General features: G+C 39.9%; 3 protein-coding genes across 4 annotated transcripts in view; 2 read left to right on the forward strand and 1 right to left on the reverse strand.

Annotated features, from left to right (window-relative positions):
* Window positions 1-1,591: 1,591 nt before the first annotated feature.
* Window positions 1,592-5,241, forward strand: LOC6040267. The gene is made up of 3 exons (XM_001849648.2): window positions 1,592-2,149; window positions 2,222-2,420; window positions 4,672-5,241. The coding sequence occupies exons 1-3, from the start codon at window positions 1,765-1,767 to the stop codon at window positions 5,039-5,041; spliced, it is 954 nt and encodes a 317-aa protein (XP_001849700.1). The 5' UTR covers window positions 1,592-1,764; the 3' UTR covers window positions 5,042-5,241.
* Window positions 5,242-6,365: 1,124 nt separating this feature from the next.
* The window catches only part of LOC6039069 (cap-specific mRNA (nucleoside-2'-O-)-methyltransferase 1), a 145,042-nt gene continuing 131,761 nt past the window's right edge, over window positions 6,366-19,646 (forward strand). For both annotated transcript variants that reach the window (XM_038248640.1, XM_038248641.1), the window contains exon 1: window positions 6,366-6,851. The gene's annotated coding sequence lies outside the window, so the exon portion shown is untranslated. The remainder of the gene's footprint in view (window positions 6,852-19,646) is intronic.
* Window positions 10,928-18,214, reverse strand: LOC6040268. Its single transcript, XM_038248646.1, has 3 exons — window positions 17,704-18,214; window positions 17,419-17,597; window positions 10,928-11,777 (listed from the first exon to the last, which is right to left on the reverse strand). The coding sequence occupies exons 1-3, from the start codon at window positions 17,794-17,796 to the stop codon at window positions 11,174-11,176; spliced, it is 876 nt and encodes a 291-aa protein (XP_038104574.1). The 5' UTR covers window positions 17,797-18,214; the 3' UTR covers window positions 10,928-11,173.

A 19,646-nucleotide genomic window follows, 5' to 3' on the forward strand; every position in this document is an offset into this window, starting at 1 on the left:
TTTCTTAAAATCATAATTTGTTAATAACAAAACTGCCAATAGCTCAAAAGTTGGCACTTTTTGCCTTGTAAAACATAACACAAAATAAACGAAATCGAAGGAGGTAAAGTTTGACAAAATCATTTTTTGATGTGATAAAAAATAATTTTAAAAATGGTTATTTTTTGAGTTTTCAGTCCAGACCCGATAATCCGAAGGCATTGACAAAATTTCACTTCGGATAACCGAATCCCGAAAAAAAAATTTCGTTTTCATATATTTTAATGAGCTTTAGTATGACCCTTAAAATATTATAAATTGGTTGTTATTAGGCCGTTAAGTCATTTCAGGCGTGGGAGTCGTGTCACTGCTACAGAGACAAACAACACACCAAACCAAGCCTGCACCGTTGACTCACAATCCAAAGGTCGTCAGTCAGTTCGAAAGTCTCATACAAACCTTCGGATAATCGAGTCTGGAATGTAGTATTAGTAATTACTAGGGTGAGTGACTTTCCACGATTTAGCGGACAGTGTGGAATCCGTGAAATTTAAAAATTTTCGTGAAATTCCGTGAAATCTACAAATTGTCTTAAATAAATACCTCAAATACCAAAAACGCCACTGGTGTTGAAAAAAAGATTGGTTACAAAATTTACAATAAAATAAATTCTGCAACTATCTTAATTAAGTACATAAAAACAGTCAAATAAAATTAATGCTTCGAAATCATCAAGTTATCATAACTTATATAAATTGTGGTTGTGATGTGTTGAGTTCAATTCACATTCGATATAAATATGGGTTTGTTTTTGTAAAATATTGAATAAACCAATGTTGGAATTTTTTTATTGATAAAACAATTTTGATCGGGTTTCGGGTTGTTGCAATTCAAAATATTGTTTTATCTCACCCATTGATTGCACTTTTTCTTCTTTATTGACAATCCAACACCAATGCCAAGCTGGGTGTAACCTTGACCATTATCACCCCCCATGGAGCGCATCGGAAGTGTCCAAGATTTCACAACCCATTAGCTTTCCAGGTCCTTTCCACAGGCTGCCTTGTAAAGATTGACGAAAAACGCTAATCGATCACCATGATTTGTCATAAAAAAAACAACAACAACAGCAATTTACCTACTTGGCAGCCCTCCGGTGCAGGTGGACCTGTGTGCAAACCTTGTTGGAAAAATTTCGAGGGAAAAGCCATTTCTCGCTCGTTCGTCTGTTAGCGTGTTTGAGCGAGCCCCTCGGGCCTGTTAATTAATCCAATTTGAAAGCACACATTTTCCTCGGCAAGTCTCGAGTGGGTGGATGAGTGATTTTCCGCTTTTCCCTTTTGGGCAGCTACTTCTCTCTCGCTCTGGCAGGGGTTTTCCGATTGAGGGGTTGGTGGGTGTTTGTTATCAGTTTTCGGATTTGTTTTTTGTTCGTGAGCCTTTCTTGGTTGCCTGGGGTGGGGGAGCCTTGGAGCTCGCCAAGTGTGAAATGGATAAAACTCGTTGTAATTTCTAAAAATCTATCATTTTATTGCTTCTTAGTGTTTAGTGATAACGTACCGATAAGAGTGTGGAGCAGCTACAAATGAGATAAGGAACAGAGAGAGAGAGAGTGTGTGAGTGTGTCTTCCTTTGCCGTGCTGAACAGTTCTCCGTAGACTGTTCTAGAGGACTTGGAGTGGTCGGTAGTGAGTTGGTCCTTGGGCAACCCCAGTGCGACAGCAGAGAGTGTGGTGTGTCCTAGTGAAAGAGAGGAAGACGACGAAGCACCAAGAAGCAGCCAAAATGTATTTCAAGAAAGTGGTGTCGATCCTGGTCATCTGCGTGGTGGCCGGAAGTGCCCTCGCCGAGGAGAGCAAGCCGGAGGTCGCGCCGGAGAACGTCCTGAACGAGCTGAGCTGGTCCTGCGCCAACAACGCGTCCTGCGTGACCCGGCTGGCCCGTAAGGTCGTGCAGAAGCTGGCCGCCCGCAAACCGGTGGACTTTGGAGCGTTCGCCATCGAACCCGTGGAACGAATCCCGCTGACCGTCGAGGGACGCTCGTCCCGCGCCCTGGACTTCCTCAGCGGCAACGCCGTCAAGTTCCCGATCGGACCGATGGTCTTCAACATCGAACGCTCCGCCGACTATCCAAACTTTATCGAGGTGTCGCTGCTCAGAAAGGCCGATGGTAGGACCCTTCGCACAAATCGTACCCTTGGAAGTCTCAGTAACAACCCGAATCTTTTCTCTCTACCAACAGGAGCCCCGGGAGCCCGAGGCCGGACCCGTAAGCACATGCGCTTCTTCGTGCCCGCATTCCTGGTCTTCAGCCAGATCGGCTGGTACGCGCTCGCCATCGCCGGAGTCAAGTTGCTAGCGATTAAGGCCTTCTTGGTCGCCAAAATTGCCCTTATTGTCGTAGCAATGATGACCTTCAAGAAACTCATGGAACCAGTAGCGTAAGTATCTGGGGAGTTTGTTGAATAATTCAGCGATTTAAATTCTAGTCGCAATTAAGAAGCTAGAAAGAAATTGATTGATAACCAATCCTTGCTCGTAATTGGCTTTTACACATATTGCTACATTGATTAACATTATTTTGCCGGCAAAATCGCAAAAGAAGAAAAAGTTATTCTTTACAAAAGAACAAATCCGACAAAAAACTTGGAAAAGAAGACTCGAAATGGCATTTGCGAAACCCGAACCAATGTTCGGTTGCAAATTCCAAAGCAATTTTCCCTGCAATCTACTTCGAATGGAAAGGATGAATGAAGATCAAAGAGTTGAGTTCTCAATCGGAAATTTAGCCGGATTATCCGGAACTTTTCTTCTGAAACGAACTGGTTGAGGTAGAAATCGATCATTTATCCTTGTTAAGTGAGTTTCACCCGTAGTGATGCATGTTCCAAGAAGGGAAAAATTTAATTGCAATTTACGATTCAATGCATCGATCGAGCTTTTTTCCTCCTGATCAAAGAGTTCACATTGATTGTCATGTCCATAAGTGCAATCGGGAATTATTTTTCATAACTCTCAAACGTTCGATTTGCAACCTAATTGTGCAGAACAGGAAAATTGAATTCTGTTGAGGTAATGACTGTATTCGCCAGTTCAATTCTCGATAGCAATATAAATTTCCGGACATAATTAATGCTCAGTGAGAATTTGTTCATTCAGAACTCATTGTATTGAATATCAATAGAATCGAAACACAGCATAACGTTTGATCAAATAACTGATTAATTCTCTCTAGTTTTATTGAGTTGACCACATATTATCTTCTGGGAAGTTACAATCAAAATAATATTTAAGTTATTTAATTTACTCCCATAAAAGATTGAAAATATTTTTTTTGCAGATTGTAATCGTTTTGACATATTTTTTTAATTTTTTCAAAACAAGAAAAAAATTAATGTAAAATAATCATTCAAAAAAGTAGTAAAAAGCTTTGAATTCAAGTAAAAACGAATAAAAAGACGTAAATTTTTCAGAAAAACATAGGTACATACACTAACAAATGTTTTTTTTTTTTTCAAAAGCTATTAACTGTGTACCTAAATTAAAATAATTTTCAAACTACAGTTTTCAAAACCAAAACCGTCTGGAGCGAATCAGGACACATGGCACAATATTTTGATATTTTTAACTGTTTTCGGATTGAACAGAAACAGAACAACAATAAAAAGTACATTGTTTTCCAAATTTTAGGTAGCAAAACTGTTGTCCCCATTCAGACTGTTGTCTCGATTTGCCCCGATGTACGATAGTAAACTCTCTACTTAGAAAAAATGGCTTCCCTGTCTAGCATACACGCACATTCAAAATTCACATTGTTTTCGTCAAAACTGAACCCGCTCCGAAATGAGTAATTTGGAAACTGTCAGATTTGAGTGAACTTCACTCAGAATTCAACAAAAATTGAGTGAAATTCGTTGCGTTGCTGAGATAACTGAAATCTGACATCTGTTCCAGGTACTCGTTCCTGAGTAGGCTCGAATTTGTCAAAAACTGAGCAATTTGAAATTCGCAATTAAAAGCTCCAAAATTCCGACAGATGGCGCAAAGCATCGAAGAATGACGATTCAAATTTTCGCTGTTCGGTTATATAGGAATGCAAACTTAAAATTGAATTTACAGCTCTTAGAACATCTATTGAGAAATAAATCAAGTTGTACGAGTGTAAACTTTTTGCCCTCTAAAAATTAACGCATTAAAAAGATTTTGAAAAAAAAAATTTGAAAAAAATATTGTTCAAAACGATAGAGCATCCAAAATTAACAAAGTATCAGCTCGAATTTTTGCTCAAAAGTTGTTTTGAACGCTGGAATTTAACAAAACAGAATTCGCATACATAACCTCTAAGGGCAAAAATTTCAATCGACATCCTTCGCTCTGTTCTGCTACTCAACACTAGATGTCACATGTCGTTTATCCCGCTCTTTTAGAACTCTGCCAGAGTTGAGTAACTCAACACAACTTGAGTTACTTCTGCTGGGTTCGTTTGGGCAACCTCCCTGGGGCATGTTGTAACTTCTCTCCGTTAGAGCGTTCCTTGCAAAAAAAAAAAAAAAACAAAAAAAAAACCAAAAAAATTACGCCAAATTGCAAACAAGGGTGAGGATCAACTTGATCCCCATATGAATATGATTGTCAGCTTTCTAAAGTTTCTAATCCCAAGAGCTAACCAAGTGACTCCCCCACTTTTTCCAGCGTTTTGCCGTCGCCGTACTTCGACCATCAGGAGCCGTTCCTGATGCCATACAGCATGGACTTCCACCACGGATTCCCCGGCGCCGGCCACGACATGTACCCGATCGGACACCTCGGCCACCACGACGGACCGTCCGCCCTGCACGCCGCCGAAGGGGGCCTCGGCGCGGCCAGCAACGTGAACGCCGTCGTCGACACGAACCAAGCCGCGGACAAGTCGGCCACGGTCGGTGGATCCAGCAGCGGCAGCAGCAGCGTGTCCGGCGGTGCCTCGGCGGCTGCGTCCTCGAACGACCGTCACCACTTCCCGGGCGGCAAGATCAAGCGGCAGGACTTTTACCCGGTGCCCCAAACCGGCAAGTACTACTGAGCCCCGACGCTCCGTAAGCTCACTGACAGGATAGAACCCAACACCTAACAACACCTGCCCCCTGTGACTGAAACCGTGAAAACGACACCCGCAGGGCTGTGTCCCGTTATTGTGCGACACGCCCGGCTCTACCTCCAAGTCCAAGAGAACAACCCCCCAAACTCCCTAAAAGAAAAAAGCCCCCGTCCCCCCATAAAAAAAGCACAAGAAAAAGTCCCAATGATCATGATGAGGCCTTCCTTCGCTGGAGAGAAGCTGATAGAACTGTTTAGTATACATAAGTCATAGTATTTATCGAAGAAAAACGGCTTCCTGGTCACCGCCACGGAACGCCAGGTGGCCACGGAAGCCTTTCCGTCTGTTGTAATATTGTTTTTCCCTGTAAGCTGAAACTTCTTACCTGCTGTGACATCTGTACAATGCCTGTTATAAACTAATATTTATTTATTTATTGAAAGAACTGGGAAATTGAAAAAAAAGTATAACTCGTCCAGGTGTTTTTAGTTTGTATCCGAACTCTCCATAAACGATCGTTCTAATGCTGTGGACACTAGTGCAATCTGGTGTCAATTAGCGCAATTAGATCCAACTGATGGTGGCGCCAATAGCGGCGCCAATCGTAACTACGGCATGTTCAAATCGTGATTCGAAATGACCGACATCTCCTGTCTACTCGCGATCTCAAACATAAGGTGAAATCAGCTCCCAATTCGGCCAATTGGCCAACATCCAGCCAGACAACGGGGACGATCGTGTCCAGATGGGAAGGTCGGTTGATCGAGCAGGTCCAATTGAGCCGCTAATCGGCGGCCGCCGCCATTCAAACATGCAAATCCGCGTGTCTTAAGACTAATTAGACCCATTGCTGGAAGTCGCTGCCGTGGAACGGCTGGTGCACCCGTGCTGAAAATTACATCTCATTTATTGGCTGGTGTTCGTGGGATGGGCAATGCATCGGTGCACGTGTGCATCCGGGAGGGGTTGGGCTTCAAAAGGCATCACAAAGTTGTTAATTGTAAGATATGGGCTCTGGCAGAAGCAAACGGCAGATCAGGTGGAGATTATGTTGGGTTTATGTTTGAACAAGACGATGATTTAGCGCAAACAGTTGTAAACTTTGGTATGACTTGAAGCAGATTCATACTTTGAGTCTGGTGTTTAATTGTGGTGAACGTAATAAATCAAACACTGAATATGTAAGTTGGAACTGCGATTTTTCGAGTGAGCAATCCAAATGAATATGTAACACGATACCATTATTAGCTTCTATCTACGACCAACGCAATATATTCAATTTTAATCCCAACTTTGGAGCACCGTTTCATACTGTCAAATCAAGAATTCAATATCCAAAACAAGTGTCGGGTAGTGTAAGTGAATTCTGTGACTGGAAAACTAAGCATGAAGTGAAAAGTGAATCTTTAAACCTAAAATTGCAAGAAGAGTTAAATTTATCGCATAAAGTCACAACAAAACATGAAATATATGGCGTACAAAATCTATTTGACCAAGAATTCATAACACTCATGGTATGCCCTAGTGCTAACCATCAGAAATCGCAGTTAAACCAAGTTCAGTTACATTAAAACAAAGTTACCGTGTTTAAAATAACTCCAATTAAAAACCACTGTGAGTTAGTTTCCGGGGTTTCCGGTTGTGGCCCGCATGCATCGAATTCTGACCAAACGAAATTGAAAATTTCCATATTTCCGGATGTAAACAATCGAGCCAGCCGTACCAACAGCGAGGTCTGGGCATGCGTGGTAGATGGCTTGCGAAGAAAGTGTTTTGAAGAGCGGAGCCCTAAAAGGTAGGATTTTCTGTAGAAACGTGCTAATGGATTTACATTTAATAAAAACAAACAATAGCAAATAAAAAAACAACAAACAAAAAAAAACAAAAAAACACAAAACAAAAAACAAAAAAACAAAAAACAAAAAAAAAAACAAAAAACAAAAAACAAAAAACAAAAACAAAACAAAAAACGAAAAACAAAAACAAAAAACAAAAAAAAACAAAAAACAAAAAACCATTTTATTCGACAATTTGACAATATCGACTTTTATTTATCTTTTTGCCTGCATCACCTGAGTTGAGGCTTTTTTTTTTCTTAACTTATTTTAATTAGGTCCTTTTAGGTGCTGTGACCAGGTTGGGACCGAGGATCAGTAAAACAATATATAATAACAAAAAAAAAAAACTCCTTAAATTCCATACTTGGAGATCATGTAACTGACGAGGGTTACTTGGTCCAAGTGGGTCTTGCAGGTCTTGAACCTGCCGATGTACTCGGAGAAAATCCCCCACAGCTCAGCCGAACTGTAGCGTATCTCCCCGGCTTCCTTCTCCGTGGCTCCACCGTCTCGGGGGCCACCTTGGCTGCTTCCTGCGGGACGAGGGCGATCCTTGGATTTTCCGTCCGGAACTACGCCCGGCAGCGGAGGGAACTCCGCCGGCGTAAACGCTGGAACTGCTGGACTCTGCTTCTCCGCCTTCCTTGACGGCGGTTTCAGTTTCGACGCCTGCTGGCGCCTCCGGATAAAGTCCGCACGCTTGGGGCAGCTGCGGTCCGTGGCATTGTGGGCTCCAGATCAGTTGGCACACCGCTTCGGCTCGACTTCTTGGACTTTGCACTTGTCCGTCTTGTGGGGACCCCCACAGTTGTTGCACCTGCCTTTCAGGTGACAGTTCCTGGTTCCATGACCCAGCTGCAAGCAGTTCCTGCACTGGGTCACGTTCGGCCGCTTGTTCCGGTAGGCCTCCCACCGGATGATAGTGCTTGCCACAACTTTCATTGCAGAGAGCTTCTTCAGATTGGTGTATCCCTTGGGGAAGACCACAATGTACTGAGTTTCGTCCACGGTGGACTTTTCCTTCCGCTTGATGATATGCACCTCCAGCGCGTCCAGCTTGAGATCCCTCTTCAGAAGGTACTTGACCTCGTCCGGTTTCAGTTCATCAGGAAAACCACGAAGAACCACCCGATGATTTCGTTCGCTCCGCCGATCGTGGGTGTAGAATTCCACTTTCTTCTTCTTGAGTAGTTCTTGCAATTTGTCGAAATCTTTGACAGAGAAGCAGGTCACCTTGGTTCCAAATCGGGTTAGTTTGTGAATCGGTTTAAAACCTAATTTACAAGTTTCCACTATCGCCACGAGCTTGTAAAAATCCGTGGTGTTCTTCACCACCAAAGGTGGTTGCTTTTGTTTACCTGCCGACTGGCCGGGAGGTGGAACCGCCGTGGCCCTCCTGCTGGGCTGGCATTGTTGTTGTTTTTGTTATCCGCTAGCGGGCTGAACTTGTTGTTGTTGAGCAGGGTCTTCTCAACTTTTTTTTCCTTCGATGCCGATTCCATTGACCTCGCTGGACTTCTTCCGCTTCCGATTCCCGCAATTCATCTGTCAAAAACTTCCAAGCACGCTAGATGACAACACGAGCAAAACACGTCTTAACTTGTCGCTGGCTGGCGACTGAGTGCGAGTTGAGGCTTTAATCCTGTTCGGAAAATGAACTTCTTTCAGAAATGTCGTAGACCCACCATCATGCATACCTATCGACCCAGAATCGAAAACTAAACAAATGTCTGTGTGTATGTGTGTGTGATCAAATTTCTCCCTCAGTTTTCTCAGCACTGGCTAAACCGATTGTGCTCAAACTGGTCGCATTCAACTTGGTGTAGGGTCTCATAAGTCTCTATTGATATATCTGAAGTTTTGATAAATACTTAAAAAGTTATGCATGAAAATTTACTTTCAAAAATATTTGTATTAAAAAAAAACATGTCGATCTATTATTCCACCCATCCTTATGTTATGACCCACTAAGTCGTATTTATGTCCGTTTTCGAAGACGGATCTCATTTATCTAAACGGAAACTACTCATCTTCCGAAATATCGATGGATAGTAATTGAAAACCACCCAAACGAGTCTTAAAGAATGAAGATCTGGCACTTCTGTCAATAATTCTTGAAGCTAGATTGAACCTATTTGGTTTCATACCTAAAACTTTGTTTTTTTTTCGTACTTTGTTTCCAATAAATTTATAATCCAGATGGAAATTATTTCCGGATTTTTTGTGTGATTCATACTTGTTTAAGGGTGAGGAAGGAACCCAATCACTTAGGTGAATTAGGTTAGTTTTTCAGAAATAAATTACCGTAAACTGGGTTGACTTTGATAGCCCGGGGTGACATTGATAAAAATTTGATTTGGCCACTAATTTTGATACATCCATTTAAACAGTCTCATTTTTGCATATATGTTCGATAATAAGCTATCCCTTAATGCTTACATACTCAAAATTCTCAAAAATGTTTAGATATTAATTTGACGGGCATTTGAAAAACCTATCAAAGTCACCCCGGGCTATCAAAGTCACCCCAGTTTACGGTACCTAAAACTGCTTTAAAGTCGCAAAAATGTTTGAATCAATGCAGCTTTTTGTATGCTTATCTATTTAGGCGTCATCCATATGTCACATATGGAGTATGTCACACTTTGTCACACTGACTCTCTATTCAAAAAAAGTCCAGCGTGACGTCACAGTCTCATGGACCCCCCACCCCTCCTTGTCACACTTTGTCACGCTTGTGACAACCCCCTCTGCCCCCACTAGAGCGTGACGTACTTTATGGATGACACCTTACGTGATACAATAATAATAGTAAAGATCAAAATTGTTAAACAAATAGCGTCACTTTCAAATAGCATAAACATTAGGATGTAACAAAAATGACTTTTTGGCGGGCATTCAAGGGTTTGTTCCGGTGGGCATACTAACCTCAAATCCAAAATATGAGCTTGATTGGACGTAACAGGAGCTGGCGCTCCGCCCTTCAATTTTAAATGGGATTTAACCCGTAAAAAAAGATTTTTTCAAAAATGTCACTTTTTGAGGCATTTTGGCCACCAATGCGTTTACCAAAAACATCACTGGCGTGTTGGCCATATCCTTGCGCATCTTTTGGTATATATAACATTGACATTTGGAGCACCCTGGAGCTCGGTACAGGCCTTCAAAGTTTGGCATTTTTTCGAAAAATCGGCCCCGGCAAAAAAGATATGCGTCGCGCCTCGCGACGCCTTAGACGCCATTTGATTTTGCCGGGGCCGATTTTTCGAAAAAATGCCAAACTTTGAAGGCCTGTACCGAGCTCCAGGGTGCTCCAAATGTCAATGTTATATATACCAAAAGATGCGCAAGGATATGGCCAACACGCCAGTGATGTTTTTGGTAAACGCATTGGTGGCCAAAATGCCTCAAAAAGTGACATTTTTGAAAAAAACTTTTTTTACGGGTTAAATCCCATTTAAAATTGAAGGGCGGAGCGCCAGCTCCTGTTACGTCCAATCAAGCTCATATTTTGGATTTGGGCTTAGTATGCCCACCGGAACAAACCCTTGAATGCCCGCCAAAAAGTCATTTTTGTTACACTCTAATAAACATACAGTGCTGCTTTGTTTCTCTAGGTTTAGTTTCAGTTTCAAATTTTTTTTTTAACGATTTCTTTGAATTTGATACAAAATAAGGACAACCGTTTACCCAAACTACCAGGAAGTAACACATTGCGTTTCCCTGGGTTGGCTTATTCTGAAGAATTCGTTATCTATTTCATACGAAGAAGGAAAAAAAATCATCGAGCAAAACTAAAAATTGGCTACTGAGCATAAAAATATTTAAATTAGACCAAATCCAAGCGATTTTTAATGAAACAATTTCATTAGGGAAGCATGGCTTCATTTATTGTTTTTACTTTTTCAGTCTCGGTTGAAGCTCATAATGATATTTATTTTGAAAAGAACGATGAAAAATGTTAGAAACTTTTATTTATAATAATTTATATTTACCTTACTTCAATTTCAATGTCAATCCATAAAAAAGTCAATTGAAGAGCAATAACAAAGATTTATTTCAAATAAGTTATTAAATAAGTAAATAAATAAATAAATAAGTTAATAAATAAGTAACGGCAAAGCTGAAAAAGTGTATACAGACGATTATCACAGGACAGGTGCTACAGAAAAAAAAACGATCTCATCAGGTACCGGGTACTAGAATACGACATCAACCCCAATCTCCGATTGAAGTTCACCAGAAAAGGAAACACTACAAGAGAAAAGGTCACAGGGTCCTACTGCGTCAGCGGCCTCTGTCCACCGTATGCCAACTCGTCAGCGCTGGTGTCCGCTTTCATGAGCCGGTTTTCCAGCCCCTTCGAGAACGTCTCCACGAACCCATCGATGGCCCGAGCCCACCCAGAGCTGTACGTGTCCAGGTGGTGGTGATGTTCCGGGGCGTGTGCCACCACCTCGTACGTCACGTGCTTTTTCGACAGCAGCTTCTTGATGCCGAGCACGCTGGCCAACAGCAGGGCCAGTTTGCTGACGAGTAGAGCCTTTCCCACGAGCAGGGCAATTCCCTTCAGGATCAACGCCCCGATGATTCCGGCCTTCATCACAAATGCCATCAGCAGGTGCTGGTGTTGCTTCATTTTGCCACGACCTTCCTCCACCAGCTTCCGGGTGTCGAGCGATACGCCAAAGTTGAGTTTGCCACCTTCGCCGGACGCCACCACGATGTCCGCCGCCTGGAAGGCCCTCCACTTGACGCTACGGCTCTGGATGAAACGCCAGATCTTGTCCGCCACCAGGACGCTCAACTTGTGGTCATCCGAGCTGGCAGCCCGGGCCAGCACCGACATCTCCTCGGAGTCATCCGCCGGCTCCTCCGTTGACCTTTTGAGGGGGAGAGGAGAGGAAAAAGAAACACAATTTAGATCCCTCAGCAGCACAGAAAAAAGAATCGTCCCTAGATTTGACAAGGGATTCGTTTTGTATGTAGATTTCATTTCTGAGCAGGAAAATATTAGCTTTTTCCAGCACAGATTGAATTCATGCGCGGACCCGGATTGTAAGGATGAGTTTGTGATGTCCCTTCCCAAAGGCAATCGGAAATTGATGAAACGGATAACATATCGTTCGCTCGTCGTTTCGAGTTCCGGTCCGGGCAACAGGCAGCAAACAGCTCTTGAATTATGTTTCCTCTATACAGTATGGGATTGCTATTTTGAGTATCAACAAAACGCATCCGGAGACCGGTGGTATCGGTTGTGCTTATTTGTGAATTCAAAATAGATTAGGTTTGTGGGAGTCTTTTGTCGGAAGGTCAATCGAACGTCGCCAAGATAGAAATTGATAATTTTGTTTATCAATATTAAGCATTTATATTTTAAAATTCGTATTCTGTATATATTTTTTGTCTATTCTAAAACTTCAATGAAAATTGATGCACACAAAAAGTTTTGTTACCTTGTTCCAACAAAAACACGTATTTTGAAATGTTTTTTTTTAATCTCAATGGATTCTTTTCTCTCAATGTTAATGCAGATTCAAAAAAAAAAAACTTCGAGTATCCCATAAAAAAAACACCGTAAACCGGGGTGACTTTGATAGATTTGAGATTTTTCGCAAAATGAAGTGAACAAATTCAATACGTACGGAATAGAGGGTGACGAGCGGGAATTCCCGGGAAATCGATCATTTCTGGACCACTCGATTCCCCTGAAATTTAGTGGGGCTCCCGGAAAATTTTAATCTAATCTAATCTAATCTAATCTAATCAGACCCTAGCGCAGCCAAGCTTTCGAAGGGATCTTGGAGAGTACCTTAGGTTAGATTACGCCTAGCTCTCTTATTGTTATTTATTAACATTTGTAGTGCGCCATTGCATTGAAATGGATTGAAACATCACAAGCGTTAAAGCGGCCAGGCCTACTGCGTAAAGCCGTATCGCAGAGATGACTCTGCATCAACAGGGGTGGAAAAAGCGTGGGGACACACCACAATACGCTCCGAGATTTTGGTTGTATTCGTTGGGAGCACCATGCTAAGAAGGTTTGGTACTCCGGGACCCTCTGGGATGGGACATAGTAGGATGGTGTCGCTATTTTTAGACCACGTTTTCCACTTTTTCTCTTCGAAACCGACTACTTTATCGACTTCATTTTGCTGGGCGAGATACGACGCCGTCTATTGCCGTTCAAGAGCCAAACGAAATGCGACACCTAGTGTTGAGTAGCAGAACAGAGCGAAGAATGTCGATTGAAATTTCCGCCCTTTGAGGTTATGTATGCGAATTCTGTTTTGTTAAATTCCAGCGTTGAAAACAACTTTTGAGCAAAAATTCGAGCTGATACTTTGTTAACTTTTGATGCTCTATCATTTTAAACAATATTATTTTTTCAAAATTATTTTTTTTTTCAATTTTTTTTATTGCGTTAATTTATAGAGGGCAAAGAGTTAACAATCGCACTACTTGATTTTTTTCTCAAAAGTTGTTCTATGAGCTGTAAATTCAATTTTAAGTTTGCATTCCTATGTAACCGAACAGCGAAAATTTGAATCGTCATTCTTCGATGCTTTGCGCCATCTGTCGGAATTTTTGAGCTTTTGATCGCGAATTTTTAGACGATGACTCAGCACTTTTCCACTCTTGCGCTTAAAAAAAAAACCAGATGGCAGCACGATATAACGCCACGTCCCTATTGTATTTCCACGAATGCCCTGGACACTTTTTGCCGTGGTTATAGCGCCCCAACTCGCTCTCCGTAACAGTATTCCTAATTCCTGTCCACGCTCACCAAGTCGTCATGGCCTAGTGCTTAGCATTTTTGCTAACCAATCCAAATGACGGAGGATTGAATCCTGCCTCGAGCGACGTTAATTTTTCGTTTTATTCACCATTTCAAATTTATATGTTTTTAACTTTCTCGTTTGGAGCAGATGGAATTCGAACCCAGAACCATTCGCTTACAAAGCGAACACCGTAACCAGTCAGCTACGGCCGCTCCAAATCGGGCTCCCGGGAAATTTTAAACTTATAAATATCAAAGCAAAATTAAATAAACTAATCAGAAAATTATTTTTTAATTATTTTTTTTCTCGAACTGTAATTGTGAGAGGCAAAATGAAATATAAACCCCAAAATTTACCTTAAAACATACTTAGTTGTCTTACCGCAGAAATGAAATCTAAAGTTTTTTTTATATTATTTTTATTTATTTTTTCTAAGAGCTTTTTAAAATTATTACAATTTTCATATCCTTTCTCAAGCATGGCAATCCTCACAATCAGTTTTTTTTTAATTCCCTAAGTTAATTTCGCTGTATCAAGGTAATTTCGTTTTTTGATGGCAATACGCCATTTTGTGTTTCACGTCAACCTCAATATCCAATTATATTTTGAAAAAAAAAAACCCTGGCCATCTTTGTAAAGTTAAGAACCACCAATTGTGAGCTTTCTGGTTTTCCTGATATCTGTAAATAATTCATCAATGAATATTTATGTTGACCTTAAAAATAAGAATAAAATCAGTTTAAATTGTTATTTTGAGTGTTTTTTTCATACCGTAATCTGGGGCAAATCAGGACTTCAGTCTAAATAGGGACAGCAGTTTTCAGAGCACTTAAAGCTTTTAAATTTGGAAATGGATGTACACATTTTGTTGGTCTGAATCTGTTCTAACCGAATCCAACCAGAAAAATCAAAATATTGTGCTTCAACATGGTTAAAATTGCTGACCCAATTTGCCCCATGTGCCCCGATTGACCCCAGTTTGCGGTACTGCAAAAATCCAGATACTAGGAAATTATATATAAGCTATTTTTCACATCACAAAAATCAGATAAGAAGTTCATGCAACAAGTAAATCTTTTGATTCGTTACCATTTTAAACTACAACTTCAAGTCTCAAAAAGCTTTATAATTTTTTTTTTGCAATTCCGTCGTGAAATTACTTACTTGTCCTTTCATTCTTGAACGACGAAATAGCCTACTTTTCTGTGCCAAACATAACAGAATCGAATAGCAACACTTTTCAAAATAAATGCTGAAAAGTTCTACTTTTCAGCACTCAAATTGGTGCTGAAAAGTTGAACTTTTCAGCACTTGTTTCGAAAAGTAACACTTTTCAACATTTTTTTTGATTTAAACGATTTATTGACAAAATACATGAAAATTTTACTTAAAATTTCACTCAGTGTGTGTTTTTTGGAATTGCAAAAAAAGTTGTATGGAACTCGTTGCAAAACTTGATTTTTTCAGCACTCTTCGTATTAATCCAACTCGGTGAACCTCGTTGGATAAATGTACGACTCGTGCTGAAAAAATCCTCTTTTTGCAACTCGTTGCATAAACTACTATTTTATTTGCAGATTCAGAAAAAGATCAATACGTAGATATTATTCCAATTCAATTCAGTTTTTATTCAGTAGATAATCAATTTACAATGTGTTTAACTATTAAGCATAATAGAGTTTTGGAGGTTTCATTATTCCTCAAAATAATCAAGATACTGAAATTAACGTTTCATAGAATAAGAATGAATTGATTGTAACTAAATTCTTTGAAAAGAAACAAAATTACTACTCTTCCCTTTATATTATTGCCACTATTGGTATAGTAAAAAACTCTCAACTCAACTCTCGATTCCCAAGATATTGAAAATCTCGAGAACCGTCACCCTCTAGTACGAAATGATATGGAAGCATACTAACCGTGTTAGAGAAGGGTTCAAAGTACTTCAAGAAGAAGTTTTCATAAAATTTTGAAAGGTTTCAAAGGTGACTTATCTGTAAATGTTGGTAAAAAGCATTATTGAAATATTTTCAAAGAGTCATGATTTTCTCAATGAAAATGAGTTTGAATCGGAATATTTAATGCATTTTCAAATTCTTTGGAAATTTTTTCACAAGGAAAGGATAAACTAAGTTTGCAAATAATAAATATTGTATATTTTTGAAATACTTGCACAATTTAAAAAAATCCAAATTTATAGGCATATTTAGTAGAAGAAATTTCAAATAAAATGTGAAAACTCTTGAAACATGCTTCGAATTCAGCTAAAGGGGTTAAATACATACATGTAGAAATTCAAATCTTTCATATTATAGAAAAATTATTAAATCCACTAAAATCAAATCACTCCTGAAAGTTTCATGAAAATATTTCAGGGATAAACTGAGTTAGAGACGATTTAAGCTCAAAATTTTGCCATGCGCAATGAGATTTCAAACTTTCTGTTCGTTTGGATGGACCAAATAGGCAAGAATTTGGAGAGAAGCTTGACCTAAAAAAATATTAAAAAAACTAAAGGTTATTATTTTTCATTATCTTTTTAAAAATCGGCCTTCTTTATGCACTCTTATATGTTTGGCGTAATATTGAATGTTTGGCCCTTTTGAAATATTAGTCTTTATTTTGAATTTTTGAAAATATTGTTTTCAAAAAGATTGGAAAATTTCACGAATGTTTCGTATTTTAACTTTGTAAATCGAACCAATAGTTGCTGAGGAAATAGTGCGTTGTTTGGATAAGACTAAGAAAACATCAATTTTCCTGTTTTTAAACCTGTGCATGGCAATATCTTAGCAACAAAAGGTCACATTTAGAATGTTCAAGAAAGCAAAATATTGAAAATTTTCTCAGCTTTTAAAGTTTTTTTTTTTCGAAGATTGGCAAACACGTGCTCTTATTAAAAAAAATAAAAACTGCTAATAACTAAATTTTGGCGGCAAATATTTCGATTTTTTGAAAAAAAAACAGTATTTATTCAAAAATTCATAACTCGGTCCAAGATTTTTTGCACAACTTGAAAATTTCTGAAAAGTTGGCATTTGATGTTCCCTAAAACATATCTAAAAATAAAAATAAAAATTGTGTTTTTTGCAAATCAAGTTTCAGTGACAAAAAATTCAATTAACGTGTACCATTTTTTTTCAGTGTAGTCCTTATTCATGCCTACAACTTTGCCGAAGAAGCAAAAGTCATGTTGCTAATTTTTATTACTTTCTTTTAATTAATTTGACTAGATTCCGTCTAATGACCCATTAATTTTCAAAAAAAAAGCACAAATGCAGTAAAGTCTCAATGATACAGATCTTTTTTAACTGTCTTATCTTCAAATAGCTAATTTTAATTTGATAATGATAATTTGATTCTATGCTAGATTTCAGTTTTGGAAGAATCTACAATGCTTAACTTCAAAATTGATTCTATTCTGGGGTGGCTCATTATGAAGAAAAAACATTTTCTTACATTTGAGTTGAAACTTTTGGACATTTTTTGATAATTTTCCATAGAAACGTCAAGCCACCCTGATATCCACTGCAATCACTCGTAGTGATTGAGTTTGTAGAATGCACTGTAGTTTGATTACATCTAGACCATGACACAGATTGAAATCATCATTCTACTATTTCACAAACGCTACTCGTTTTCGATTGCAAAACATGTTTCGATTCAGCCTCAAGCTACTTGTTCTGGATCACTAATTGGATATTACTTCCCCAAAACTCATCATTGAAACTCAAATCCGTACCTGGTCTGTGTCAGCTCCACGCTTTCTCCGAGCGCAATGCTGGACTTTTTCAGCAGCCTGTTCATGTAGGTCACCAGCTTGAGCATCACACAGGAGCTGTTATCCTTCTGGGTGCACTTGGAGCCCAGTCGCTTCACGAACGACTCCTCCAGGGCGGTTTTGGCAGCCGTTGTGGGTGCCTTATTTTGGCGCGAGAAAAGCAGAAAAACATGACAAAAAAAAAATCACATCATTAATTTCCATGGATCACAACTTTTGGAGTAAGGATATCCGGAGTTTGCGTACCACATGATTGATGGGTCCAGCGTTATCCACCGCGGGATTTGCGCACGTCACTGCGACCAGCAACAAGAGCAGGAGAAACCTGATCACTTTCATTTTTAAAATTTAATTTAATAGATGTTGTTTTTCGTGATTCAGCAGCTCAAGTCACCATGAAACCTCCACCAGTAGACACTTTTTGGGCGGAAAGAAGTTGAAACTATTTTCGTCACGCGGAGCAAAATCCCCACGACACGTCACTGATCGCTGAACTCGCTGAAGCAAAACTGCGCCAACCGATTGGGATGTCGTATTTATAAGACTAACCGACGACCTGATCGTGGTTCCTGAAGACCCACCAGCTCTCTCTTCTCGGTCAAGATCACGGACGTCGCGACGCCAGCGTCCGTTGAGGTCGGAAAATCGCGTGAGTGTTTTTCTTCTCAGCTCGCGTGTGTCACATCCAGTGGTGGTGGCATCTCTTCTCTGATGGCGTGAGCTGACCGGTTTTGGTACGGAGTTGTTCAGCGAAATTGCGCCAATAGTGCGCTGCAGTAAACATTGCTCTCTTTTGCTGGCGTGCCGTCCCGGGAACTTGCTTTGCTGGAGCGCTCATGATTGCAAATGTGAAAAGAAAATCCGGTCGCTTCTTCCCGCGGCCACCAACCGTCTCGGCCGTGCTTTGCAAAGTTGTTATGATGATGGCACAATAAATTGCACGCGTTTAGTACGATGGTGTGTGTTGGCGGTACAGGGTTGAATCACGAAACAACTATCAACTAGTTTTTTTTAAATCTCTTGTTCAACGCAAAAACTGATTAACCAATGAAAAAACCAAAAAATCAAACCTACTTATCAACTAATCAATCAACAACTCAAACATCAACTTATCTACAAATTTACCTATCAACTAAATTATCATCAAATCAATCCAATCCAATCCAATCCAATCCAATCCAATCCAATCCAATCCAATCCAATCCAATCCAATCCAATCCAATCCAATCCAATCCAATCCAATCCAATCCAATCCAATCCAATCCAATCCAATCCAATCCAATCCAATCCAATCCAATCCAATCCAATCCAATCCAATCCAATCCAATCCAATCCAATCCAATCCAATCCAATCCAATCCAATCCAATCCAATCCAATCCAATCCAATCCAATCCAATCCAATCCAATCCAATCCAATCCAATCCAATCCAATCCAATCCAATCCAATCCAATCCAATCCAATCCAATCCAATCCAATCCAATCCAATCCAATCCAATCCAATCCAATCCAATCCAATCCAATCCAATCCAATCCAATCCAATCCAATCCAATCCAATCCAATCCAATCCAATCCAATCCAATCCAATCCAATCCAATCCAATCCAATCCAATCCAATCCAATCCAATCCAATCCAATCCAATCCAATCCAATCCAATCCAATCCAATCCAATCCAATCCAATCCAATCCAATCCAATCCAATCCAATCCAATCCAATCCAATCCAATCCAATCCAATCCAATCCAATCCAATCCAATCCAATCCAATCCAATCCAATCCAATCCAATCCAATCCAATCCAATCCAATCCAATCCAATCCAATCCAATCCAATCCAATCCAATCCAATCCAATCCAATCCAATCCAATCCAATCCAATCCAATCCAATCCAATCCAATCCAATCCAATCCAATCCAATCCAATCCAATCCAATCCAATCCAATCCAATCCAATCCAATCCAATCCAATCCAATCCAATCCAATCCAATCCAATCCAATCCAATCCAATCCAATCCAATCCAATCCAATCCAATCCAATCCAATCCAATCCAATCCAATCCAATCCAATCCAATCCAATCCAATCCAATCCAATCCAATCCAATCCAATCCAATCCAATCCAATCCAATCCAATCCAATCCAATCCAATCCAATCCAATCCAATCCAATCCAATCCAATTGGTATCTGCC

Source organism: Culex quinquefasciatus, chromosome 1 (assembly GCF_015732765.1).
Source record: "Culex quinquefasciatus strain JHB chromosome 1, VPISU_Cqui_1.0_pri_paternal, whole genome shotgun sequence".
Taxonomy (NCBI): domain Eukaryota; kingdom Metazoa; phylum Arthropoda; class Insecta; order Diptera; family Culicidae; genus Culex; species Culex quinquefasciatus.

Excerpts from the sequence above, each read along its gene's own strand:
- LOC6040267 (XM_001849648.2), top strand. The coding sequence starts at position 1,765 with ATGTATTTCAAGAAAGTGGTGTCGATCCTGGTCATCTGCGTGGTGGCC. Across the intron at positions 2,150-2,221 it reads GCTGCTCAGAAAGGCCGATG|GAGCCCCGGGAGCCCGAGGC; the intron begins GTAGGACCCTTC and ends CTCTACCAACAG. Across the intron at positions 2,421-4,671 it reads AAACTCATGGAACCAGTAGC|CGTTTTGCCGTCGCCGTACT; the intron begins GTAAGTATCTGG and ends CACTTTTTCCAG.
- LOC6040268 (XM_038248646.1), bottom strand. The coding sequence starts at position 17,796 with ATGAAAGTGATCAGGTTTCTCCTGCTCTTGTTGCTGGTCGCAGTGACG. Across the intron at positions 17,598-17,703 it reads CTGGACCCATCAATCATGTG|GCACCCACAACGGCTGCCAA; the intron begins GTACGCAAACTC and ends CGCCAAAATAAG. Across the intron at positions 11,778-17,418 it reads GTGGAGCTGACACAGACCAG|GTCAACGGAGGAGCCGGCGG; the intron begins GTACGGATTTGA and ends CCCCCTCAAAAG.